The 17625-nt window shown below is 38.9% G+C and overlaps 1 protein-coding gene across 2 annotated transcripts; it reads left to right on the top strand.

Moving 5' to 3' along the window:
• The first annotated feature begins 1775 nt into the window (after positions 1–1775).
• LOC101475202 (interleukin-18 receptor accessory protein) lies at positions 1776–17058 on the top strand. Of its 2 annotated transcripts, none has more exons than XM_012917061.5 (12): positions 1776–1987; positions 2127–2319; positions 3932–4082; positions 4164–4332; positions 10677–10739; positions 10887–10998; positions 11085–11245; positions 11644–11781; positions 12018–12125; positions 12204–12344; positions 12420–12535; positions 16517–17058. In XM_012917061.5, the coding sequence occupies exons 1-12, from the start codon at positions 1906–1908 to the stop codon at positions 16667–16669; spliced, it is 1587 nt and encodes a 528-aa protein (XP_012772515.2). In that variant the 5' UTR covers positions 1776–1905; the 3' UTR covers positions 16670–17058. The 2 variants fall into 2 exon arrangements, with proteins under 2 accessions (XP_012772515.2, XP_004543461.3); XM_004543404.6 differs by having other exon boundaries at positions 1780–1987; positions 16445–17058.
• Positions 17059–17625: the final 567 nt, after the last annotated feature.

The following is a 17625-nucleotide window of genomic DNA, read 5'->3' as shown; positions in this document are numbered from 1 at the left end:
TGCCGCGTTAATGTGGTTATGGCATTAACGAGATTAACGCTGACAGCACAAAATTCCAATTAAAGGACTGAATAAAAACACACAAAAACCTCTACTGCTCCCCTGTTTCTTTTAATAACACAATAATCTTATTGTCAGGTTGAGGTCTACAAAGGTGGTCATAAAATACTCTGAATACAGCCAGTGTCCATGAATTAGACCATTTTAAATTTTCTTACTGAGAACGTGGCATGTGGAGATTAGGGTCAATACTATCCACAATAAGCATCTAGTTAGATAACATGTTTTTAGGGCTGGGTACAATAACCTCAGTTTTGTCTGAATTTAAAAGCAAGAAATTAAAGGTGATTGAGGTCTTTGTGGGGTGGCTGTAGCTCAGCAGGTCATCTACTGATCAAAAGGTTGGTGGTTTGATTCCTGCATGCCAAATATCCTTGGCCAAGATACTAGCCCCAAGTTGCTCTTTGATGCATCCATTGGAGTATGAATGTGTGTGAATGTTAGATAGAAAGCACTTACGTAGAAAAAAGTGTTTGCATGAATGGGTGAATGACGCAAGTTATATAAAGTGCTTTAAGTGCTCAAATAAAGTAATGGTTTAACTACTGTCAGCCTGAAGACCTGTGGTACAGAATAGAGAATGGCTGATCATATTTAAGATTGAAGCTTTAATTAATGGTAAGACGTCTTTGAGCAGTTTTGTAGGATTGGGGTTTAAAAGACACATTGATGGTTTGGAGGAAATAATTACTACAATTGTTGTCGCACATAATGCAAGGATAATTTTAGTTTCGAAGTTTGTACTAGGTTCACAGTAACAGTCAAATTTACAGTCAAATTTCTTGAATGTGTATTTCAGGTAGAAATGTGAAAAAAAAGAATTCCCGTTTTAACCACAGATCTTACCTAAATCTCTGTGGCAAGTAGATATTGGCTGCGGCTTGCCTTTTAGCAGCAAACGGTTTCCAGCGCTTTCAAGAATCCATGTACACATAACAGAAAAGTCCTTTTGGATGTGATTCTTGTCATCTAGGTTTTCCCTAAAGCTTCAAGGTTATCCTTATCCCTGACAGGGATAGCTCAGTAGGTAAAGTGGTCGCCCCATGATCGGAAGGTCGGCGGTTCGAATCCACTTAACGGCTACCCTGAGGTACCCCTGAGCAAGGTACCGTCCCTACACACTGCTCCCCGGGCGCCTGCTTAGTGGGCTGCCCACTGCTTCACTGAGTGAATGGGTCAAATGCAGAGAAAAACAAGTAATTTCCCCATGGGGATCAATAAAGTATCCATTATTATTATTATTATTATTATTATTATTATTATATCTCCACTATGATGCCCAATAAATATGCATGCCACCACACAGCAGATACCATCATAAACTTGTATGTGCATGTAGCAGCGCAACAACAATGAGACTGGATCACACCATTTTGCCGTTTTCAACAGATGATGTGTAGTTCTTAACACATCTGTTCTAAAAGATCATACAGTGGTAATTATATATATAAAATTGTGTTTGGGGTTTGCTTTATTTATGTATTTATTTATTTTTTGCACTAAATCCTGAAAGGGTCCCCTACCTCTGTCAAACAGGGTTTCCCTTAAAACACAAGTAAAATATAAGCCTACAGACAAATGTTGTTCTGCTGTTCACACAGGAAGTGGCTAAGAAGTAGCAGGAACTCAAATATTAGAGTGAGTTCCAGTGAAATGATGTTCGGGTGTAACTAAACAGGAAATTGTATGACACCACATGCTGCAACATATGTCCTGTGAATTGCTTCAACCGCAAGATTTTCCACCAAAGAAGAAGAAAGAACATGAAAAGTAGGAAATACTAAGAACTCCATCACTGCGACGCCTGACACCAACAACCGGCTTTCTCAGATTCGAAGACGCAGCATGGAAACTGCATATTTCCTGTTTTTTCTACACCTTTCCTTGAAGGGATACTGTGAAGCAAATCATCAAACAAACAAATCAGGTATTTATCATAATACAAATTGTAAATCATACATTACAGCAGAAGTGTTTTAAAATGTTGTATTTTTTTTAGAGGAAGTGTGAAGAGTGACTATTTTAGATTGAAATATGACAACAACACGACTCATCTGTGTGTCCAGATCTTCAGAAGCACTACAAAGCTGCGGAGGGACAAAACTTTACGATGCCATACTGTAACTGTTCAAAGATGGTGGATATGAAGAGTACAAGTTCCAGTGCTGAAGGAGGAGGAAATGAAGAGCAATTCCTAGACTGTGGAAAACTGTTTATAGCTGAAGCTAAGCATTCTGGAAATTATTCATGTTTCACAAAGTAAATAATGCTAAGTTCAAGTACTGATATGTTGTATACAGTGATATATTGTTCCTATTTTAGGTATGTTTAAAGACACTGCACCCCGGAACAGTTTTTTGTTTTTTGCTGCTGTAATTGTTTCTCTTGCCCATAGAGACCCTAACGAGGACTCAGATAAAAATAGCACAAAATGCCAAATGTTACTAAAAATCACTGTTTAATCAAGGAATCCCTTCCCTGACCCACCAGGGCATGGATTCCTCTAAACCCCTGAAGGTGGGTTGTGGTATCTGGCAGTGTTGTCTGACATTTGGTTTATTTTACTAACTTTATTTTTAAGTCATAATTTAGAAATCTAAACTATGACTCCCTCTGAGTGGATCACACTGCAAATCATCCCACCTTTCTGCACAACTTAATTAATGGATCTTGTCTTGTCATTCTCTTTTTAGTCACAGTCTTTATATAAGTCCTGTAAGTTATGAGGTAAGGCCTACAATGATTGGACTGTTTTTTTCAAGCACATCCCACAGATGGTAAATGGCCTGCATTTGTATAGCGCTTTTCTAGTCCATAGGACCCCAAAGCGCTTTACACTACATTCAGTCATTCACCCATTCACACACACATTCACACACTGGCGATAGCAAGCTACATTGTAGCCACAGCTGCCCTGGGGCGCGCTGACAGAGGCGAGGCTGCCGGACACAGGCGCCACCGGGCCCTCTGACCACCACCAGTAGGCAAACACGGGGTTAGTATCTTGCCCAAGGATATTTGGCATGGGATCGAACCACCGACCTTCTGATTAGTTGCTGACCTGCTCTGCCACCTGAGCTACAGCCACCCCAGATGGGTGTACATGGTCTGCAACACTGCTTAGTTAGGTGGTACGTGTCAAAATAACATCCACATGGATGACAGGATCCAATGTTTCCCAGCAAAACATATCCAAATGCATCACACTGCCTCTGTTGACTCGACTTCTTCTGACCAGGACCCTGTCGCTGGTTTTACCAGTGATTCCACACGAGCTGCAGGTTGGGAGATGCTCTAACCCAGTCGTCTAGCCATCACACTTTGGCTCTTGCCAGACTCACTCAAATCCTTACTCTTGACCATTTTTCCTGCTTTTAACATCAATTTTGAGGACAAACTGTTGCTCCCTAACATATCCCACCCACTAACAGATGAAGTGATAATCAGTGTTATTCACTTTTCCTGTCAGTGGTCATCTTATGTCAGATTGAAGTTTATTAGCATAGAAAGATGTCTGTGGGTTTCACCCTCATCATTTTCACCGTAGGTGTTTCAGCAAGACACCTCTTCTCAGCCACTAACAGATATACACATGAGAATGCGAAACCTGTTTTCACTTTAAAAGTGTCAAAGTGTGAATCACACCTCTGAGATGTTTAAATGTTATCATTAGTCAATGAAACTTCACATTTATAGTACCTTTCACAAATCTGAATGCGGCCCAGTTCATTGAGTGCAGTAATTTAATCAAAACTTGTTTAAAACCTTTTTTTAAATCTATCTTCAAATGCAAAATAAATTGTTTTCAATGAGTGTAAATGACTTGCTGCTTCACAAATTTCTGTTACATGTTCGTGTCGCTGCTATCCAGTGGCAACAAGCTGTTCTTCCGTCTGCAAGTGGAGAAAATGAGATGCCTTTGGCGTAATGAAAGCATTAAAATCCTGGTTGTGTGTGCTGGTGGTCAAATCTCCTGCCCAGGCTTCGGCTGTAGTAACAACACAAATGTCACTTGGTACAAGGTGAGTTCCATACAAGATAGTAGTAACCACTTCACAATCTAAACATTGAAATCACAGCAAAACAAGTGTGCTTTCTTACAGAATAAAAAGAAGGTTTCAGACCAACACAGGCCGTCCCGGGAAGTCAGAGAGGTGTTATATCTCGAACCAGTCCATGAAAAGGATGATGGAGTATTTTTCTGTCACACACAAATAATTGAGGGAGGAGTGACATGGACTTTGAGGACGGGGGTTGAGGTCATAGTTATACGTAAGTGCTGTCTTCATGTTCTCATATGTATGTGTATTTTTGTTTTCTTATATGATCAAGATATTATCACTATGGTTAAAAGTTCATGATATATATACAGGGAGTGCAGAATTATTAGGCAAATGAGTATTTTGTCCACATCATCCTCTTCATGCATGTTGTCTTACTCCAAGCTGTACAGGCTCGAAAGCCTACTACCAATTAAGCATATTAGGTGATGTGCATCTCTGTAATGAGAAGGGGTGTGGTCTAATGACATCAACACCCTATATCAGGTGTGCATAATTATTTGGCAATGTCCTTTCCTTTGGCAAAATGGGTCAAAAGAAGGACTTGACAGGCTCAGAAAAGTCAAAAATAGTGAGATATCTTGCAGAGGGATGCAGCAGTCTCAAAATTGCAAAGCTTCTGAAGCGTGATCATCGAACAATCAAGCGTTTCATTCAAAATAGTCAACAGGGTCGCAAGAAGCGTGTGGAAAAACCAAGGCGCAAAATAACTGCCCATGAACTGAGAAAAGTCAAGCGTGCAGCTGCCAAGATGCCACTTGCCACCAGTTTGGCCATATTTCAGAGCTGCAACATCACTGGAGTGCCCAAAAGCACAAGGTGTGCAATACTCAGAGACATGGCCAAGGTAAGAAAGGCTGAAAGACGACCACCACTGAACAAGACACACAAGCTGAAACGTCAAGACTGGGCCAAGAAATATCTCAAGACTGATTTTTCTAAGGTTTTATGGACTGATGAAATGAGAGTGAGTCTTGATGGGCCAGATGGATGGGCCCGTGGCTGGATTGGTAAAGGGCAGAGAGCTCCAGTCCGACTCAGACGCCAGCAAGGTGGAGGTGGAGTACTGGTTTGGGCTGGTATCATCAAAGATGAGCTTGTGGGGCCTTTTCGGGTTGAGGATGGAGTCAAGCTCAACTCCCAGTCCTACTGCCAGTTTCTGGAAGACACCTTCTTCAAGCAGTGGTACAGGAAGAAGTCTGCATCCTTCAAGAAAAACATGATTTTCATGCAGGACAATGCTCCATCACACGCGTCCAAGTACTCCACAGCGTGGCTGGCAAGAAAGGGTATAAAAGAAGAAAAACTAATGACATGGCCTCCTTGTTCACCTGATCTGAACCCCATTGAGAACCTGTGGTCCATCATCAAATGTGAGATTTACAAGGAGGGAAAACAGTACACCTCTCTGAACAGTGTCTGGGAGGCTGTGGTTGCTGCTGCACGCAATGTTGATGGTGAACAGATCAAAACACTGACAGAATCCATGGATGGCAGGCTTTTGAGTGTCCTTGCAAAGAAAGGTGGCTATATTGGTCACTGATTTGTTTTTGTTTTGTTTTTGAATGTCAGAAATGTATATTTGTGAATGTGGAGATGTTATATTGGTTTCACTGGTGAAAATAAATAATTGAAATGGGTATATATTTGTTTTTTTGATAAGTAGCCTAATAATTATGCACAGTAATAGTCACCTGCACACACAGATATCCCCCTAAAATAGCTAAAACTAAAAACAAACTAAAAACTACTTCCAAAAACATTCAGCTTTGATATTAATGAGTTTTTTGGGTTCATTGAGAACATGGTTGTTGTTCAATAATAAAATTATTCCTCAAAAATACAACTTACCTAATAATTCTGCACTCCCTGTAAGTACCACCAATTTTGAGCAAACACAGTAGCATACAGTTAGGACCATAATTGTTTGGGATGATGACAAATTTGTGTCATTTTTCTTTGTGCTACCACAGTGGATTTTAAAATCAATCAAGATGAAACTGAAATACAGACCTTCAGCTTTAATTCAAGGGGCTTAATAATCAATATTTTTAGATTAGCTGTAAATTACAGCATTTTTTGTTTTTTTTAATAAATAACCCCCTATTTAAAGAGGATCAAAACTAACTGGGCACCCAAACAGAATTTTAAATACAATGATGATTTTAAAAAATATGGAAGAAAATCCTTTGCAATCATTGTGTAGCCCACCCGTACTTACCGTGCCAGGTAAGCACCTTGGGTTCTTTAAACCAAACAACTTTAATCCAATAAGAGTATGTCAAATATTACTTAGTGTCTTGAGTGTTGTTAGATGAACTTTAAAATACTAGGATACCTATTTAAAACTATCAAATGCAGGTATTGTAAAAGTAACAAATTTAGTACACTTACAAATCGCTAATGTAACACTTAGTCATCAAATGCCCCAACCTTAGTAACTAAGGAAATAAAATGACTCGGACCAGTTTCAGAAACAATTGAGTTGAATTAAATTATCTTGAAAACTAAAACAGAGAATTGTGTAAAATGCCGGGTTACAATTACTTTAAAATGTCTCATTATGTTTGGTATGGTCATTTGGATAACTCAAATTCAACTTCAGTAACACAAAGGGGGGTCCACACTCTCTCTGTGCACACACTCAAGCCAGCATATGTTAAAATAAAATAACACCAACAGAAATGAAAACTTGTTGCAGGCCTGAAGTGATGCTTGGGAGCAGTGTGGCCCAAAACGTGATGGTCACTTCACTCAAAGACGAAAAAATACATAAAATATTGTACCCTATAATGCCGAACTTGCAGTCTTTATGCTCTTGGAAGAGCATGATGAGGAAAAGAACTCGCTGTTGGAAGATATCTGGCAGTAAAAGTCTCTGCACCTCTAGCTTCTAGTCTCTCAGTCAGTTCAAGGAATGAAGAGTGATCGGCAGACATCCAAAGATGGTGCGGGCTCCGTATTAGTATCACATGCACTCTAGGTTGTCTTGGCATCTCTTAACTAACTGATGAATATTCACAGTTTCTACATATTTAGCCACTCAGCTAATGAGCTGACACCCGTGTGTGCAGTGATGCTAACTTAAAGCTAATGCAAACATGAGCAGCTGCACTGTGTTTTTTAGGAGAAATGTCTCCAGCTTCTCACAGGCAGTTTGTAGAATGTGCATATCCACAAAGACTGTTGATAGTCCAATTCATACATACATACAATCACTTCCGCCCAAGATTACGTCCACTTAAAATCATGAGCTCTTCGCAACAAACAGGATGCTTGTAAATATGAATATAATAATATTTGGGTGCTGCTCGTTTGGGGTCTCTCTCTTCAGTTACTACAAAGCATGCTCTGTTGGGATTACAGATCAGCTGACTGACTTAAATAGTATCCCATCTCTGTTTTTGCACTATGCTTTCCATCATTATCCATTTGCACTGTAATGTGGAGTTTAATCAGTTTTGTATCATTTGGCTTAACCTGAGCAGAGTACAGAGAAAGAGTATAGCCCTGTACACTTCATCCTGCTACTTCTACGAGCAGTCACATGATCAGTAAACACTAATTACCTTTTCTACTCACAGCCATACATGCCCGTAACCATTTGCACCACCTTTTCTGACACATAATGCAGTATGCTTTGGATCATGAAGTTTTCTGCCTGTCTAATTTGGCCTTCCTGTTCTTAAATGCAATCGGTGGATTGCGACTTTTTGTAATCTCTTTGTACGCACATTCATGAGGCAATTTCTTGAATGTAGATGTCAGTGATATGCCTACCTTCTTGACAAAGTTCTTAATTTAGCTGGATGTTGCGAAAGTTTTTTTTAATTTTTTGTTTGTTTGTCTTAACCAAGTTAAAACTTCTGTGATCAAGAACTTTAGTTGTCTTCAATGGTCTTTAGGATGTTTTGGTGTTGCTGAACTGGCCAGTGCATTCATTTTTATTTTTTTATTTTTTACAATCTACCATACTGGTTTTTGGCACATGATTAAGACTCAACATGATGGCCTTCATTTGCACCTCTTTGGACTGCACACTAAGAGTTCCAGTGAACAGCATCCAAATATGAGAAAAAACAGTATGGGAATATGTATAACAATGGCTGTAATTCCGAAACAGTTTGTGTAACACATTTGTCAAAGTCCTTAAATTAAAGCTGAAACTGCACTTCAATAGCATTTTGGCTGTTTGATTTTAAAATCCACTGTAATAGTGAACAGCAGGCAAAAAAACAAGCAAAACTACAAAAAGTTGTGTGGTATTGACCTAACTGTAACTCTAGGGTTGTTAATCTTCACCTAACTGCTGGGCATTTAAAATTACATAGTCCAATTCATACATACACAGTTGCACAGACTTCTCGTCCTTTCTGCGCATCTCAGTGCAGCTACCAATCACAACATTCATTTTCGCCCATAATTCTTCCGCTTAAAATCATGAGCCTCAACACCAGCATCTTTAAGCTTTCATTTATTCACTAAAACATTTCTGCACTGAAACACTGATTGGCACAGCATCAATAGCTGCCAGATGTTTTATCTGGTTAATGCTCTATACATACTCTAGCTATTAACATTCAGCGACTGCACTATTCCATTCCTGCTATTGCTATGTGATCCATAGCTATTAACAGGGGTGCACATAAGTGGTCCACAGGTGCGCATTCGCTGTCAAAATACAAGACGCACACCAGATAAGAAGTTGCAACGCGCGTTTGCGTACATAAGATTTTCTGGAGGAGGACAGACATTTGTTTAGAATTCTTAAAGATGTCGAAGAAGCAAGCTCCTTTAAGCAATTACTTTGGTGTTCCTCCACCTCCAAATAAATGTAAGAAGGAGCGCGTATTCTCGGAAAAGTGGTTGTAGGAGGTGAGCTGGCTTCAAATAAAAGATGAACGCACAGAGATATGGTGCAGAATATCCCGTGAAAATCCCACTCTAGCAGACAAAAACAGTGGCTTTTATATGTACGCAAATGCGCGTTGCAACTTCTTATCTGGTGCACGTCTTTTATTTTGATGGCGAATGCGTGTTGTTTCCCAACAGTGTCTTGTCTTATCTTGTTGTACTCTTGCTATTGCACACTTGAGTGTCCACATTGATCTCTTATAGTGCACTTGCAAAACAGCAGACATCACACACAGAGCTTATCTTATCGCCCTGCTCAGTTTAATGTCACAGTTTCCATCCTTCCAGCTTCCCAGTTTAATTGCTAAACTGTGAAGTTAAACTCATAACCAGTTGCACCAATTGTTTTATTCACAACAGTTTTTTTTTCTGAAAGCTCCAATACCATGCTTCATGTCAGCTGCAGCACCACTCTTAAAGGTTATTAAAAAGGGAATTTTAATATAATGCTTTATTATAATCCTTACATAATGTAACTCAGTGGAAGAAAACACATTGGTTACACAACTTGCATCTTTCTGTTTTGTTTTGTTAGGTTATTTATTGCAGTCGTCTTGCAAAAGATTGTGCCACTAAAGGCTAGCAAACAAAAAAAATGCAAAAAGATTTACATATATATATATATATATATATATACACACATGTATGTATGTATATAAGACCAAGTTATGTGCGTCCTCTTACTTGCTTTTAATAGATAGTTTGGCCAATTAGAAATCTGATACTACAGTCTAATAAGATAAAAAAAGTAATACTAAAGTAGGCCAGCGCATACTACCGGATAAAACAGCATGGCCATATCTTGCAAGATCTAATGTCTGTACGTACTCATTTACACATTTGCACGTCAAACAGATGTCCCAAATTTAAGCATCCATTTTAACACACTTTTGAAAAGTCAGATTCTATAAATTGCAATAATATTTTTTTTCTAGGCCAGGTCAGACAAATTTGTTCTTTCATTAGTATGTCATTAGTGTATTCATTTACACTGATGCAATGGCATTTCATCCATATTCCAATCCAATTTCAAGAAATATACAATTACACAAGGGACACCTGAATGCCACTGCCCTATAAGAAAACCATTTACATCCCAGACTCAATTTGTACATTACACACTCTACCAAAAAATATTATTTGGTTCATATGCTGCTCAGAAACTGAATACCACAGGGCCTAACCCACAGTAGGTGGTTAAGTGGTTAACTGTTTGTGTGGTTGTTGCTATCATTGCTTTCCTGTGTAAGAACAACTTAGAATGCATGCAAATACATATGGTGATAGTACATTTCATTTATCTGTAGATTTGTCTTATAAAAGAGCTCTGGGTATGCAGCTAGCTATAAGTTAGTGCTGTTACAGTTAAAACATACTGTGCTCTGAGCCCCTCTGTAGCTTGCTGACAAGTGTTGTGATGCAAAAATCAGCCTGACAGAGCTGCCTGCATCTTGGCTTATTTCTGCTTGTTTCTTGCTGAATTTTAAGGTGTCGGTATGTCTTGATATACACAGATTGCAAGGAGTCATTTGAATTGTTGTAGTGGCTGTTTCAAAGTAGAGCTCAGATCTATATGTGTATGACTGTTTCTGTAGTAAATTAGGTACACATTTCTGACTTTATTTCCAATCGCCTTCACAGCACCGCCATCACGCAGTCCTCCCAGGATTCCTGTTGATAATGAGCCAAAGGAAGTGGAAATTGGTGATTAGTTACATCATTCTGAAAAACTTATTTTAAAGAAAAACATGTACAGGAAGTGAACACACAAAATCAAGCAGCCCATTAGTTGTTTGTGTCACTTCTAGTGACCTGCTTTTAATGGCTTTTTTTCTCCTCCACTCAATTTAGGCCAGCCTTACACATTCTTATGTAAGGCACTTTTTCCTTTTGAACTAAATTTTTCACCAAAGATAGAGTGGTACATGAATAATGATGGTAACATGACTCTACTAGACAGTAAGTAAGTCGCATCAGTCCCTTACTACTAATGTTATAAAATCCATTCATGTAGCATGCAAAGCTCTCAACATCATTTCTGTAATGCAGACAGAAGTCTTTGAAAAAGTACACGCAAGAGTACGAGGTCATACAGGTAGCTACGATAAATGAGGTGACACCACATCACTTGACGTACACGTACACCTGCATCGCCAGTAATACATTTGGAAACATCAGCGCCACAATCAAGCTGAAAAGGAAAATTAAAGGTAATAATGTTCTTATTGTTACTTCATGTGTTCATGTTTTAGTCAGAATATATGTGTAATAACACTGTTATACCACTGTGCTTTAGTCACTGTTGTGGTCTGCTGCAATAGACAATATTTTTGCAAAAAAAAAACAAAAAACTAATCACCAAACAAGCAAAAAATGTGATGAAATCCAATCTAAAGCTAAAGAGAAAGCTATTTAACTCATATTCATCACAAACAAAATTCTTAAAGCACGCGAGGGTTGCTCTGTGTCTGCTTAATGTGTAGTTAAACTGTTTCAGTTTTGTCTTCCAGCTTCTACCCATCCAGCTTCCCATGTCGGTCACTCCTGCTTTGAAGACGTAATACAATCTAAAAGTTGTTCTTTTGTTGTTGCTTTTTTCTTCTTGCAGTGCAATGGCCATCACTGGTTGGGTATCTAGTTACAGCCTTCCTGCCGGTGGGTGGGCTGATAATCATCGTGCGTGTAAAATGGCTGGAGATACAGCTCATCTACAGATGCTACTTTAAAAATGGAAAACACAATGGAGGTTAATGCAGATGCACATAGACTGGCACACCTGTCTCTCCTCTTTATAGGACATGGCATTACTTCAGGATGGGCATTAAATCCATAGGCTAACTGAAACGCTGTGTCAATGCTTTAAAATAGTCACTTTTTGTAGTAGTGGCAGTCAATATATTGTTTTGTCTCCACAAAGAAAGACTGTTATCATATGTATTTTTTTTTCTCACGCTGTCTTTCGCAACTTGACACCTCTACCAGATGAGAAAGAGTTTGATGTGTTTCTGTCGTATGTGTGGAGCCCTGCATCAGAAGAAGTGTTGGGAGGTGAGATCATTTCCTCCAGATCACCTCTTAATGATGAGGAAGGTAAGCCAAAGCAAGGATTCTTTTTTCACCCTATTACATTTTTAAAAAACATAAAGTAACAGTTTCTTTTGTTGACAGGAGACCTGTGTATCACCGACCTACTTAACGAGGAAGTTAAAGCTACCAAAAAGCCACTAGAGGTGCTGCTGCCCCAAGTGTTAGAGGACCAGTGGGGGTATCGCCTCTGTCTACTGGAGAGGGATGTGATTCCTGGAGGAGGTTAAAAGATCATATATCTGTGTCTGTGTGAGAGATGTTTCCCAAAAGGGTTCCTAATTTCTTTTTTCTCTACAGCATACACAAATGATGTGGTTCTTGCAATAAAGAAAAGCCAAATGCTTATCTGTGTCCTGTCAGATGACTACTTCACCAACAGTAATGCTGTGTTTGAACTGGAATCAGGAGTTCAGGTAGGATTACATACTCACAAAGCAGAACTTTTTCTTGTTTTGTATAGTTTCTGTAGTAATTAGAGATGGCACGATATCACCTTTTTTTTTCCAATACCAATTCCGATATCATAAATTTGGATATCTGCCAATACCGATATGAATCCGATACAGCGCATTTTGTAATCAATAAAACAGTTTTTAATAAATATCTTGCTGCATTTTGCAGAAGTTCATACTCAAGTTTTAAAAAAACAAGGGACTAAAGCTATTCTGTTATACCTGTATGCAAAAAATACACTCCACCCAAAACATTTTATAGTTCAGCAATACTGATCAATCTAATAAATTTAAACCTACACCATCCTCCCTATTCTGGTATTTTATAGAGTACTTACCTACCTAACTAATAGGGTTGCCAACTCCCAGCAAAAATATTAGGGAACCACCCCCCGCTCTTAATCGATGTAATCAACTTTAATTTAATGCACGTGTAAAACAAATGCACAGAAATCAATTATTTTTCTACAATATTTAAAGAGATTCAACATCTTTCTTCAACAGAATTGCAGACTGCACAGATGGTACCTTCCCAAAGGAAAACGTACTATAGCTTACTAGGGTGTATATTACACTTATTAGTTACTATATACAATAATGGATTTCTATACATTTAATCAGATGACCACTTTTGTTGTAAGATTCAGATAATTATTTGTTCAAAGTTTTTAAATGACATAACAAAGAAAAATATTTCTTTGTGCCCCCCTTCCCCTGTTAATGCCCTACCTGGCCCCCTGGCAACACTTTGCTAGACCCGCCCCTGCACAGTTACCAGCCGTCAGCTACCTAAAAAAGGATCCTGGTGTTATCTCTCAGAAACAGTTCATAACTTCCCTTCAACTCATTCATGTCACCTAAAAGGTAAACCTGTTTCTCCATCACCTGTTCAGCTCTGATGATTCAGTAAAGACATCTCCTGGTTTCATCTTCATGTTTCCCTCTCACCACATATCCAAACGGATATCATGACCAGCAGCTTTTACAGCCGTGGCTCCAGCAATCCTCAGCTGATACTAGAAAGTGATATTAAATACATTCTAACAACAGCTTATCAAGCTGAAAGACGGGACTTGCTGCAGAAAAGCCGATCAGCTGATCATTGATCAGTTTCATGTTTGAAGTAATAACAGGAGAGGAAGGGGGAGTGAATGAGAGAAGTAGATGCAACTGCACAGCAAAGACAGAATAACTCCAGCTTTGTGTCTATTTTTTAATTCTAGCTGAAGTATGGGACAAATCGCTTCCTTTTCACCTCAATATGGAACTCCGATGGCCAGTCCAGCTGTGGATCCATATATCAGTTGTTAAGCTTAACGTGGAAATACTATGCAAACATTCAGGGGTGAACTTACACACTTGCTTTACTTCTCTGGGATAGTTTTCGCCAAGATGAAATGCCGCGGTTAGGAAGCATGTAGCGAGGCTCCAAATGCTCCAACAGACCACCGACAGGTCTGGCAGACAACAGCCGCTCTATCACGTGACACATACTGCTCCGATGCGCAGAGCTGGGTTACGCCAATCAGCGCGTTTTGTGAGGTGATTTTGTGATACTTCGGATCGGATTACATTTTTAATTTCTCTCCGATATCCGATCCAGTAATTTAAGTCAGTATCGGACCGATACCGATACGTAATATCGGATCGGTCCATCTCTAGTAGTAATCAGACCAGATGGACTGTTACATGTAAGACAGGTTAAAATTCATTGATTACTGATCCCCCCGGGATAACCTGTGGCAAAAACGACTCTCACAATCACACTTCTAGGTCACAGTTTTAAATCTCTTCTGCAATCGCATACAAAAATTGGCCACCTTACTTGCTTCAACAGCTTTGTAGATATTTGAAGTTTACACAGCTACGTTCTCCCCTGAAAATATGTTAAAAGTTTATTTTGTGACCCAGAAAGAGTAATAAGAGTAATATTAAAAACTTAGTAGCGGCCGCTATTGTTGAAAACTGGAATTGGCTGATCCACGCTATGAATTCTGCGATATGGTGGGCCATAAAGGACACACCCGACCCATCCTTAAAATTCGTGGAAAAGGAGAACGCATTTGTCTGCATTCGGAGGAGTCTACGAATTTGGGCAGCCTTTGTCGCATCGCTGTGGCGTAATCGGCCTACAAATGCAGCCCATGAATTTGGACACCCCCAACGGTACCTTTTCTCTCAGGGGTGATCAGCCCGTCCACGGAACCGTTGTTCAGCGATCACACGGACCATCCTGTTTGTGACATCATCTTATTGCGGAAGTTTTCCATTAAATAAAGCCTGCAGACAAGTGGTGAGCGGTAGCTAACATTCTTTAATCAAATCAAAGAACAGAAAACTAAGCTTGGTGGAGAGGATGCATGACCGTGGGGCAGACGGTCAGCAGAGTCCCTCTCTGAGCCTTGCATGGCTCTCAGTTAAATACCTTCTCTAGGAACAAAAGGCAGTACACAGCTGTTTCACACCTTAAGGTTCACACTCCCTTGCTACCTCCCAGAGTCCTCGAAGACACAAAAGACTCTTCCTGTGGAGTTGTCTGCTTCCCCCCAACTTCCTTACCAGACCCCCACCATCTGTCTAACTGCTTGAGTGTGAGACATGCTAAAATCCAGTGGCACTAAGGCATTATACAATAAAATAATGTGAATAATACATAAATAAAAGACATTCTTATACACATCATATCACGGTACCGCACTGGAGTTCACTGAGCTCCAGATTCCATTCAATTCAATTCAAAATTTATTTGTATAGCACATTTAAAAACAACTAACCCTTTGGTTAACTAACAGTTAATCAAAGTGCTTCACAATCAGTTAAGAACAAGAGAAAGCAATAGGAAACAAATATAGATAAATTAGAAACAAATACTGATAAATGAGAAGACAATGAATTAACATTAAAAACATAAAACAGGTACTCAAACTGAACTCGAATTAAAAGCCAAAGTAAAAAAGTGAGTTTTAAGACGCGACTTAAAAGACTGAAGACTCTGAAGTACGAATCTCCACTGGCAGATTATTCCAGAGTCTGGGTGCTGCTGCTACGAAGGCCCGATCTCCTCTATGCTTCAATCAAGGCCTCGGTTGTGCTAAGAGCATCTGGTTAGGTGATCTCAGCCCTCTTTTGGGGTCATACATGTTGAGGAGTTTGTTTAAATAACTGGGCGCCATATTATTTAAAACTTTAAAAGTAAGTAAAAGAATCTTAAAATCAATACGATACTTTACAGGAAGCCAGTGTAAATTTGCTAAAACTGGAATGATGTGTTCATGCATTCTAACACCTGTTAAAAGAAGTGCAGCATCATTTTGGACTAACTGCAAGCGATGGAGAGATGAGTGTTAAGGACCCAAATAGAGTGAGTTGCAGTAGTCCAGTCTAGAGGTGATTAAGGCATGAATAAGTGTTTCTAGGTCTCTTGGAGGAAGATGAAGCGGTCTCCATGCCTAGATGCTTGGTTTTATACACCTGTGGCTGTGGACTTCATTTTAACAAATGTTTTGATGGTAATTGAATACTTTTGGCAGTTAAGTGTACCTTCTAAAGCTTTATTTTTTCCCTGGACACATTATGAAAACATGCAATTTTCCTTCCAAACTTCACACTTATGTTTAGCAAATAATGACTATGTAGAAGTTGCCAGTGGAAAACTTTCATTTTGCAAGAAGCACAACCCGAATACAATCCTGTAAGTTTCATTTAATCACTTCAGTGACTTAAATTGAAACCAATAGCTGTGTGAATCTTCTTTTACGATGAAGGTGCAATTTTTTTAAACAAGAAAATATTTATAATTTCTTAACAATTAGATTGTTATCGTTTATTTATCATTATTGTTTTGTTTTTGGGGGTTTTACACATTTTTAGGCTTTGCTGCAAAACTCTGTCCTAAAACTCCTGCTTTTATGGACCACTAAAGCCTCGCCATCTCTTATCCAGCCTGATCCCCCCCTGCCCACACTTGTGCAAAGGGCCTTGGGAGTGCTACCCAGCCTGGATTGGAGGTCAGGGGAACCTTCCCACAGCAACTTCTGGAGATCTTTAAGGAAGACCATGCCCAAAAACAAAGTGAAGCTAGTTTCAGTGAGGTAGCATTACTGATTTTTTTTGGTGTTGGAAGAAACTATAGAATTTATAAGGTTACTCTTCTTTTCTTACTGTACATTATATTTATTTACTGTGTACTGTAAAGGTGAAAGTTCTCTTAATATAGTTTTCATTAAAATGTTGCAAGCACTTTCAGCAAAAGCCATTCAACCACAATTAACCACAGAACGTCAACGGAAATCATCATAAAAAAAAACAGAAATCCTTATGATACCTGAAATATTTTCATGTGTATACTGTGCATAGTATTTTTTTAACTTTGAAATACTGTTTAACACCTTGGTTTTGCTTTGTACTTATTTTTCTTATATAGAGCTCACAGTTTATCATTCATATTTATTTTCTGAGCGTCTGCAATAAAAAAAAAAATTCTTCCTGGCTTTAATAATGTATTTTGATTCTCAAGGTCAGAACAAAAACACACGTTAAGGAAATTTCCATGACACAGATGTGGATTCATAGCTATCATTTTAACATTTTGGGAGGGAAAAAAGGGTGAGTCACCTCCTACACTATAGGGCTGGGTATCGCCCCTATTTCTAGAATCAATTCGATTCTTTTTCATAATCTCACGATTCGATTCGATTCAGTCAATTTTGACTAAGTCAGAAATATTATAAGTCTGATCAATTGTCAGTACTGACACCTATAAGACTTTATCAGAGGTGTGAGCATCACAGCAGATGCCTTTGTGTCAAAGTAACTGAGGATAAAACACAGAAAAACATGAAGGAGATTTTCCTGGCCTGGCTTTAAAGCAGATAACCTTAAAAATATTCTGCAGTAGAACAAAAACCGAAAAAAAAAAAACATGAATCAGCATACGATCATTACCTAATGCTGCTGAAGTGAAGCAGAGCAATGTTAGAGGTTTTATTAGAGACACAGCTAAGCGTTTTGCAATTTGGCATAATTTAAAAAAATTTACATTTCTTTGGTAT

The sequence above is a fragment of the Maylandia zebra genome, linkage group LG1 (assembly GCF_041146795.1).
Source record: "Maylandia zebra isolate NMK-2024a linkage group LG1, Mzebra_GT3a, whole genome shotgun sequence".
Classification (NCBI taxonomy): domain Eukaryota; kingdom Metazoa; phylum Chordata; class Actinopteri; order Cichliformes; family Cichlidae; genus Maylandia; species Maylandia zebra.
Note: the sequence above shows the minus strand (reverse complement) of the source record. Positions and strands in the feature narration are given on the sequence as shown.

Bases quoted from the DNA above. Each gene is read 5' to 3' on its own strand.
- LOC101475202 (XM_004543404.6), top strand. From the start codon at position 1,906: ATGGAAACTGCATATTTCCTGTTTTTTCTACACCTTTCCTTGAAGGGA. The intron at 2,320-3,931 runs GTAAATAATGCT...GCTGCTATCCAG, and splicing joins AATTATTCATGTTTCACAAA to TGGCAACAAGCTGTTCTTCC. The intron at 12,536-16,444 runs GTAGGATTACAT...ACACATTTTTAG, and splicing joins AACTGGAATCAGGAGTTCAG to GCTTTGCTGCAAAACTCTGT.